Source organism: Pagrus major, chromosome 6, assembly GCF_040436345.1.
Source record: "Pagrus major chromosome 6, Pma_NU_1.0".
Taxonomy (NCBI): domain Eukaryota; kingdom Metazoa; phylum Chordata; class Actinopteri; order Spariformes; family Sparidae; genus Pagrus; species Pagrus major.
In genome coordinates, this window is record NC_133220.1 from 19,091,484 (window position 1) to 19,101,559 (window position 10,076).

The following is a 10,076-nucleotide window of genomic DNA, read 5'->3' on the forward strand; positions in this document are numbered from 1 at the left end:
TTATCACTGTTTTATGCATTTATCACTGCGGACACGTGCTGTGAAAGTGACTTCAGGGCTGCAGCCTGTGGCGAGCAGGTTTAACATTGAATAGAAACATTATCATGTCTGTAAGTACATATGCGTAGACAGCCAAAACAATTAATTATTAACTATAGATAGACTGGATATCTGTAATTCAATTATGCTTGGTCAGAAGGAACATTTCAGATGTCCATAATATTATTCTTATCCACAATTTTCATCTCAGATATCCACATCATTCTTCCTCGGGCAGGAAGTATATTGCATTGATTTTGATCAATGTCCATGTTTGCATTGCAAAAAAAAAACAAAAAAAAACAAAAAACCCCAAGATATCCATAATATCCAAAAATGCATCGTTACTAGTAACAATGTCATAATGAATATCCACAATTGGTATGACGACTAGTAAAAATGCAGTTTCAGACAGCTACAATGAGAACTATGACTTTAGACTCAATAGATATTATAATCTGACTGATTTTAGGCCAACAAAATATATATATATATATATATATATATATATATATATATATATATATATATATATATATATATATATATATATATATATATATAGATATATATAGATATATATATAGATATATAGATATATATATATAGATATAGATAGATAGATAGATATAGATATATATATATATAGAGAGAGAGATAGATAGATAGATAGATAGATAGATAGATAGATAGATAAATGTCAGTATAGGCTATTTGCCCAACGTAATATTATCCCATGGCGTTGTAGAGAAGGCTTGAATCAGGGAGGCAAAACTATTAGTTGAATGGTGGATCGACGAAAAGAAAAAAATCATCGGCAACTATGTTGATAATTGATTAATCATTTAAGATATATTTAAAGCAAATAGTAGAAGCTTCCAACCTGTCAACATGTGAGCATTAGCTATTTTTCTTCCCTGATTGTAAATCTGATAAGTTTTGGACTGTTGGTTGGATAAAACTATCAATTTAAAAATGTTACTTTAGGTTCAGGGAAATTGTGATGAATTTTTACATTTTGCATCGACCTCACTGTGAATTAATCAAGAAAATAATTGCCAGCTTAAATCAATGATGGAACAGGCAGCCCTAGAAACAGGCTTTATCCTGAGAAATAACCACAAACATTAAGACAACAAACTCAAACAGTAATTGTGTAGCTAACCTTAGCCTTTTTTTTTTTTTAATCAAGTAAATTTACATTTTGAATCCCTGCAAGCAACTCTGCTTGTCCTGCAACATTTAGTATATTTCTATTGAGCAGAATCATTGGCGAGTTTGTTACAACTTTGCCGGCCAAATCTGACATTAACCAAGCCAAAACACATGAAGGAGAGTCTGTCATGTTCCTGGGAACAGTCAGCAGAACATTTACCAGTTCCTTGCAACTGATTTTGGCTTTTGATGAGAAGGGAAAGGATAAAATGGAGGCATGGCACGATAGACAGGCTGACGTTCGTGCTGATCAGATGGAGCTGGTTTTGCAGGAGGATCAGGAAATGCCGGCATGGGAGCCGGCTGAGGAACATAATATGCCGGCATATAAGGGTGTGGGTAATAAAATGGCTGTTGAGCAGCAGGCTTCAGGGCGGTAGCTGCACTGATTGTTGAGGCGGTAGTTGGAGCAGCAGTTTGAGTGTTTTGTCTTTGAGAAGGATACTTCTGAGGAGGATACAGCACAGGGATCTGGTAGGTCTGAGGATACACCTGATATGGTTTGTGCTGCTGGATTACAGGTTTCGGACCCTGAAGAGGTCGAGTTTGACCTTCGGGAAGCTGTGGGAGTTCGGGGAATGGATGGAAAGGATACTGAGGGGGAATTGGAAACTGTGTCTGCAGGGGAACAACAGGCTTCCCATCATGCTTAGTGGTGGGGGTAGGTGTGGTTACCAAAGCAGGAGGAGGAGGAGGGGTTGTTGGATGGAAAATTCCAGGTACCATGGGGAATTGTGGGAAAAAAGGAAATGTATACTGTGGAGACTGAGGCATCTGAGGTAATTGAGCCGGAGGAGCTGCAGGAGGTTTCATAGGTGGTACCGCTCTGGGAAACAGAGGATACTGGGGGAACTGTGGATACTGTGGCATAAATGGAAAGGAAGGGTGCTGAGCTGCAGGTGATTCTTGTTTTCCAGTGTCTGTTGAAGCACCTGAGGGCAGCTGTGGATGCTGTGGCAAAGGTGCCACTGTACCTGGAGGGTACTGAGGAAACACTGGGAACTGGGGGTACTGGGGATACTGCAGGACAGGACGGTCAGTGGGAGGCGCAGCTGTCGTTGTGGTAGGCTCAATGTCCGGTGATGAAGGACATGTGACCAAGAGCTCAACTTCCGCCAGCAGAAGCGATAGTAAATACTTCTCCTTCTGCAGGGAAAAACACTGAGTAAATGAAAAAGTATGTCTTCACTTCAGCTTCCATTTTTAACCACAAGAGGGCCCCACCATACCTCAGTCTCTATGCACAGGCCTCTGTTGTAGGGAGCAGAGAGCATCAGTCCTCCAGGGAGCACTTCAACAGCAAGTCCACAACTGCTACAGACCGATGAAAGGGGCTTCCACGTGCCAGACACTGCAACAGTTTTGAATATCAGACGAGAAGATAATGAAAGCAGTTTCCTAAAGCCAATATGTGAAGTCACTTACCTTTAACTTTGAGTTCATGTTTTGTAATACCACCAATCTTCACCACCATCCCAGATGGGAAGCAGGACACAGAGGGTGGTGGTAACACAGCAGGGCAGGACATTGTCATTGGTGCCCCCCATAAACGCAGTGGCAGTACATAATCGCCACCCTGCAGTGTAAAAATGGAGGAATGAGAGAAAGGCAGTCATATCCAAGAAGTTTAGATCAGTTGAAGACTGAAGGCCGCACAGAGAAAATGGCCAAAGACAAAGTTAGAGAGATGCTTCATGAACATCCAACTTTTGGGAAACATCCATGCACCGTGCAGTTTGATTTCACAAGTGCAGCTTTTGCAAACCGAATTTAAAGATAAATCACAAGACATCGTGAATATTGGTGAATACTGACATTAAGCGCACCTGCTGTGTAACATGGCAGCCCTGGTAAGGTGCAGCAAACTGCACATCTCTGCGGGACCTCCTCACAGAGAAGCCACATTTAGAGGGCATTTGAGACAAAGGAGTAAGAGGTCCCTCACCTGTTTGACATTAGCAAAGAAACGTTCAAAGAGTGAATTGGCCAAAAATAAAATAAACGCCACATATAGAACTTACCACTATCCACGAGTAAGTGAGGAGCTCTGACCCCTTTGACCTTCAGAGTCATCAGGTTGTCACTACATTGCACTGATGGATCAATGCGCTTCAGTTTTGCATTCATCAAATTGTGCTGCACTGAAAAAAACAAGCACAAATTCAGCTTGTTGATTGAGAACATCAAACTCCTCAAACAGCCACTGCCATGAGAAAACTGTAACACTCTGCATCATGCTTCAGAGCAACCTCCCCATATTGTTTCTACCCTGCCAGCAACACAAGGACACGTTATGCAGCGTATGAGCATGTTAGGGACATAATACACATTTCTGGCCAACACAGAGGGCCACACATTGAGTCTCAAGGTACTATGTGGGATTGAATGTGTATAACACCATCCCCATGCACGTTCATGTGTACTGAACACATTCCTCTGCAGCTCTACTATTCATGACAAATCATACAGCATCTTTAAATTCAACATCACTTACTGTTGTTTTTATTTTTTTACGTGAAGGAAACCGTGTACTTTTAGTTTCTATTGTCTGGACGGATGTTTTACAGCTTTTGTTGTTGTTGTTGTTGTTGTTTCTGTTTTGTTTGTTTGTTTTCCAGTTATTGTGTATTATATGTTGTTAAACTTGTTTATATTATGTGAACAATTAATAAAACTGTTTAAAAATAAATGAGACTGAAATGGTTTTTATAATGAAAAAAAACTACATTTGCTTAAAAGCATGATGGCATTAACAGAGTTAACGCAGCTTTTACTGCAAGAGACATGAACATAATGGGTCCTGGCAATTCTCCAGCTTTTGGGAGACAGATATTGGGAAGGGTGATGCGTTTGTTCGCCCACTTTCCTTGATTAATCTGGATTATCAAGAAACAAGGATGAGAATTATATGCCCATTCTTAATCCCAGTTTGATACAGGTAAAGAGGGGAGGGTTGTGGTTGGAGGTATAGTTTATCTGGCAGTTTTCATGTCACTGTCTTGATGAGAAATTGTTATTTTAACTCACAGCTCATTTTTCCTCCCATTGTGTTCTCATTCAAACAAGATGATACTAAATGTATAGTACGCAACATATAAAAACATACATCCGAGACATATTCAAACATACAACAGAAGCAAGCAATCATTAAAACATATACTAAAAATATATAGTCAACAAATAAAAAAGATGAGTGGTTAGAATTTGACTCACTAATGATATATAATATAGCTGTTAAATATTGCTCTGGTAAACCTCAACAAATTAAATACTGTAGTATTAAGCCTGAAATCTAAGGAGATAATCTAAATTGAATGTTATTATATTTAAAGTGCATTACCGTCGTTGGACAGGAAACTATCCTGCAAGTGCCATGAATTATGCAAATCTGGTGTCGGATTAATATTTCGATTCTTGTTCGATTCAACTACACATGGAGTAGTTACAGTATGTCGAGCACTTCTTATTATAAAACATGTGAGAGGATGTGTAACTCACCATGAGTGGATGTTTGGTTAGACCTGAAGGTGAGTGAGCCCCGTCGTGTTGGAGCCACAGGTTCATGCTCTGCACTCCTCAGGTGAACACTACCTGCTGGTGGAGGCCTCTGACCAACAGCCTCTGAATCCACAGCTGCTCCATAACAAAGCTGTGCGGACGTTACAGTCGCCAGCACTACGATATATAACATTATCAAAGTCATTATGCTCCGATTATTACAGTAAGTTAGGCGTGTTTTTCTCTTAAACTTTTGTTGAGCTGATCGCGGCCACAGCCACTGTGTCGATGAGTCATACATATAGTGTTGCGAGCTTCTTAATTGATGGACCAATCACAGGCCAGCTCGGTAAAAACACCTGTTTGGGGGACAGACAGGTGATGACGCCTCCTCTCAAATGAATAGACCAGCTGACGTGAAGTAAACCTGAGAAAACTCAGTGTAACTGAAAGTAGAGGTGCATGTTAAACTTAAGAAAATAAGACAAGAATGAGACAAGCATATTGTTGTTTAAATTTTATTTGAACACATTTCACTTTATTGATACACGAGCAGTGTTGGTATAAAAGACAAATGAGACATCATTAGAGCAATATAAATGTATTTATGCTTGCTAACACATGAAAGCATACAAATAAAATGGATCTAGCTGCAGGTCCAGGGGTTAAAATGCAGAATTTCTGCGCATGTTCTTCATCAAAGTTATAGATGATTCATATGAAGTCCCTTTATTTAAAAATCCACACAATGAAAACATACAATCATATTAATATATTTTGAAGCTTCACATTTTATCAAAAGTAAGCCAATGCTCCCATGACTTTCTAAAAAGTGACAACACTACAGATGCAACCAGGAGCGAGGTGTTGATTCAGATGATAGAAATATTACACTTACTGACTAAAACTGGTCTATCGTGTATACACAAATAAAACTGTCATATATATATTTTTATAAAATGGTGATAATATCCACTTGGAACACATAGACATTAAAGAGGTCATATTATGTTAATTTTCAGGTTCATACTTTTATTTGGGGGTCCTAGTAGAATAAGTTTACATACTTCAATTTTCAAAAAACACTTTATTTTTCTCATGTGGTGCATTGCTGCAACACCTCTTTTCACACTGTGTCTTAAACGCTCCGTTTCAGCTACAGAGTGAGACATCTCGCCTATGTTCAATCTTTGGTGAGAGTTGCACATGGGCATTACTTAGCAGGCAGGATGTAGCCAATCAGAGGCAGAGTAGGGCGGGTCATGCCGAGGAGGGTAGTGTGATCTAAAATAACGTCACAACACACATAAGTTACTGAAGTAAAGGCTCAACTCCAAACCAGGCGTTTCAAGCAGAGCAGGAGCAGTGTTTTCTGTGGGAGAGAGTAACTCCCTTTGCCGTGGACTTTGGGTTTTTTTTACTTTGCAGACCTTTTACATGAACAAAAATGCTACATAACACAATAAAGGAAAGGCAAAAACCCCCAAAAACATAACTGACCTCTTTAAAATATTTCATAATATCCAATGGAAGTCAAATCCCCATGAATAGATGAACGGTGCATGTATGTATGGATTTTTAGTTTTAAACATTTAAAAATTAATAAAAATGTATCAACAGAATGTGACAAAATGCAAGTTTTGACTTTTTGTCAAATATGTCTATGTACTGTGCTAAGAGATAACTTGGCAGGTTAGTATGCTACCCAGCTACTCCCGGGTCGTAAAACCTCTGTCTCCCAGCAATCCAAAGCTCCCTGCATGCAGTTTAAACACAGACACTCCCCTGGTATTCCTGCTAGCTGCACGGCTAACTGAGCTAACAAGCTAACAGTAGCTACAGTCCTGGATGTAGAAGTTACTCTGGTGATATGCTGCCCCCATTAGTCGGGAGTATGAATTCAACAGGTGGTCATTCTTACATATTGCATCTTTAAGTAATTGGTTAAGTCATTCATTACCAGGTTTCACACAAATCTTTTCCAAGACATACGCGTCTTGACAGAATAGGATTTTTGTGTAACAGTGACTTATCGAGGGGCTATTGTGCTGAATTTGTGAAACTGGTAGCTTTCAAGAAAAGCAGTTTTTACTTAGCTGACTTGTGAGAGCATTACTGTCCAGATTGATTGTGCCATTTTACAAAGAGAGCAGGAAGCTTGTAGACAGCTTAGAGATCAGTGACGTCGTCCTCAGACCAGTCCAGCTGTTGTGTCACTGCTGGGGGTGCTGGATTAAGTTCTTCTCTCTGATGCGCAGTAGCTGGAGACCAATCACCACCGTTATAATCAGAGGTAGCACTGGGTGACTGTATCAGCTCTTTAGCTTGAAAACGGTCTAACGATGGGCAAATAGACTCTGTATCCAGTGTCCACGTGTAGCCAACATAAGCTGGAGGGAATGCGGCTGTGCCACCATCTCCGTCAGTGGTGTCCATGCCCAGAGAGTGAGTCCAAGAGGGAGGTGGAGGTGTGAACAGACCTCCTGCTACAAGCTGTCCATGATGAAGGGCATTGTCAATGCTGCGCCTGAGGTTGATAGGAGACGGTGGCCGCATGTCAAATTCTATAAGTGAAAGAATACATTCGCGTTCACCAACTTTCTGCCACAGCAGTGCGGCCTGAGAGTCGGAGCAGCTGATGCTAACAGGATCAGGCATGTATTCTGGTATAGTGGTGAATGTTGGATCATCATATGGACACATGATGTTGTTGTTGCTGAAACCTGTTTTAGACAGGTTACACATTACCCAGTTTCTTGGCATCAGTTCCTCCCAGGTTTTCTCTGATTTTCTGAGCGGCCCTTTCCGTATGCGGGCCAAGACCCTGCGCCACAAGCTTGTCTCCTCTCCCCCTTTAAACAGCTCACTTCTGCTCTGCCCTAGATCACCCTTTGAAAAACTTCTAGATGGCATCCAGAAGATCCAGGAGCCCAGGACAAGCAAAGAGAATCCCCAAGCTAACTCAAGTATTCTTGCCCAGAACTGACTGAGCCACCAGCCCCAACCAAAGCGCCTCCAGTTCCCCAGCAGCCCATAAAGCCAGAGGAGACTATACATCTGAAGGCTGCAGCAGAGGACCCCGAGGAAGGCGCACACTGCTGTTACTCGCTTTCCACACTTTTCAATCCTCTGTGAGGGAGCCCACTGAGGTACAGACGACCTGAGGAAGGGATGTAGATTAGAACAAGACTTAGGGAGGATTCCCATGCAGAACGGGAGACCCCAGCAGAGAGAGAGGGTCTGTAGCATCAGAGGGAGAGCAGGGGAGAAAGTTGGAGACAAAAGGTCTGCTACAACTAACTGGGTGCAATGTAAAACAGCCAGCCCTCCAACCAACCACGTGTGCTGCAGCTTTAGTGGGAATAGCAATAAATTGAACTCTCTGAGTGTGACCAGAGCGAGGGCAACCTGCACCCACAGAAGGAGCTGCAGGGGAACATTATGGAGTGCTGCCAGAGTAGCACGAGACAGGATCTGACGGGTCCCATAAGGATCGAGAAGAAGGAGGACGCCACGCAGAGTACCACTCAGGATCAGAAGACCGTTTGCCAGAGTCAGGGCATCACAGAAAGGACGAGGAAGAGTGCATGCACCGGCCATTCCCACAACTGCCAAGACGGCCAACAGGATGAAAAGGCTGGCAGATCCAAAGACATGAAGTTCCCAGGCAAATGCCAGAGTGCGCCTCATGTCGTCCCAGAGCAGATTGGTGCCATTAAAGTTTGGAAGGAAAACACAAGGACTGAGTCCAAGCACACAGGGGCCACCGGGTCCTGACTGGTTCTGGTTTGTCATGGAAGTAAAGACATTGGTTTGGACGGGCAGCTTCTGCCTGTCTTTACCTGCAAGCTGACCTGAGAGACAAAAAGAGGGAGAAAGAGGAAAGTCTTATTATTAATGCAGGGGCAGTGGGAATTAAGAGCTGACAATATTTTGTATTCAACCTCTGTTTTGTCTTAAATTAACCATCGCATGCTCACTTACCATCCAGAAAATCATCATTTACTGCGGATGCATGACTCTCTTTGAACTGTTCTTCAGACGTGACATGGCTGAGAGCTTCCTCTGAGATAATGTGCACACTGGACTGTGTATGTCCTGTAATTGAAGTATTAGCTCTGTCAGCTCCTTGGCCCTGAGCCCCTGAGTGGTGTAGACTAAGTGCTGGTTTTGTAGACCCAGAGCGCTTTTCACTGCCAGCTCTCCACGATGCTTTACTGTCAACACTCTGTCCGCTGCCCTCCACAGAGTCACTGCTGCTCACTGAATGGAAGATTAATTCACTGGACAAGCTGTCCGGGCCATTGTTGTTTCTGCTTATGCTTCGAGTCAGTCGGGCTGAATCAGAGTTGTCCAGTGAATGCAAAGTCTGAATAAGGCTTCCAAGTGAAGACAGACACACAATGAGGAGAAAAGATGAACGCCCCATTTTTGTTGAGATCCCAACGCCTGTAGAACAACAAAGACAGAGAAGAAGAGTTGAAATATGTATAGGGTAGGCATTTCTGCCCCATAAACCTCCGCACGCATCAGACTGACATGGACTACACAAACTTTATGTCGAGTCACACAAATTATCAGATAATTAATCTTGCATTCAAATCCTATAAGAGGCAATAACTCCCTGGTATAATCCCATGTGTTTGCACTCCCTACAACACCTGGGGAGGGTTTGTCTGAGCAAATATACAACACTGCTTGGCAGAAACATGGCACAGCTTGTGTCGGTCTGATCTGTGTTTGACCTTTGGGTCACAAATGTCAAACTGCCACTTTAAATGATACACATGATATGAACAAACATGGATCATAAATGACTAAAAAACACAATGGAACAGGTATTATGCACAATAATGTTATTTTTAGCATTGCACAAACATTTCTCACAGTGACCTGATTTCCCAATTGCCACCTCAGCTGATAAATTAGATGATAAATGAGTGTTTCTTCTGTTTATATTTATTTTAACTCTTGAAACATCCTAGATTTAAAAATGCCTTGTTGAAAAGTTCACTCTTCAACTGTTAACAGTTATATTACAACACCGTCAAAAGTCAAAACATCCCATTGCTGAAACAATCTCTCCCAAAACATTAACCAAAGATTTTAAAATGCTCGATAAAGCCAGATTTACCTGTGATTCCTCGTGCTCTGCTTCCTTTCAGTGCGTCATGGGCAGCACTCTGTCTGTAGCTGCAGCACGAGCATGTGCGACATCTGATTTCTGATGTAGCTACAGGAGGCACATCACAGCGAGGGTTGATCACAGTGGATTTACAGCACTGACATGCTCACAGCCATCTAGCCTTCGAAGCTGGCGTCTT

At 41.9% G+C, this 10,076-nt stretch overlaps 1 protein-coding gene across 1 annotated transcript; it reads right to left on the reverse strand.

Annotated features, from left to right (window-relative positions):
* Nucleotides 1–1,191: 1,191 nt before the first annotated feature.
* LOC140998626 (uncharacterized) lies at nucleotides 1,192–5,017 on the reverse strand. Its single transcript, XM_073468962.1, has 6 exons — nucleotides 4,753–5,017; nucleotides 3,276–3,395; nucleotides 3,081–3,199; nucleotides 2,680–2,830; nucleotides 2,484–2,605; nucleotides 1,192–2,400 (listed from the first exon to the last, which is right to left on the reverse strand). The coding sequence occupies exons 1-6, from the start codon at nucleotides 4,955–4,957 to the stop codon at nucleotides 1,411–1,413; spliced, it is 1,707 nt and encodes a 568-aa protein (XP_073325063.1). The 5' UTR covers nucleotides 4,958–5,017; the 3' UTR covers nucleotides 1,192–1,410.
* Between the last annotated feature and the right edge of the window lie 5,059 nt (nucleotides 5,018–10,076).

Bases quoted from the DNA above. Each gene is read 5' to 3' on its own strand.
- LOC140998626 (XM_073468962.1), bottom strand. From the start codon at position 4,957: ATGACTTTGATAATGTTATATATCGTAGTGCTGGCGACTGTAACGTCC. The intron at 3,396-4,752 runs GTGAGTTACACA...TGTTTTTTTCAG, and splicing joins TAACCAAACATCCACTCATG to TGCAGCACAATTTGATGAAT. The intron at 3,200-3,275 runs GTAAGTTCTATA...AATGTCAAACAG, and splicing joins TCACTTACTCGTGGATAGTG to GTGAGGGACCTCTTACTCCT.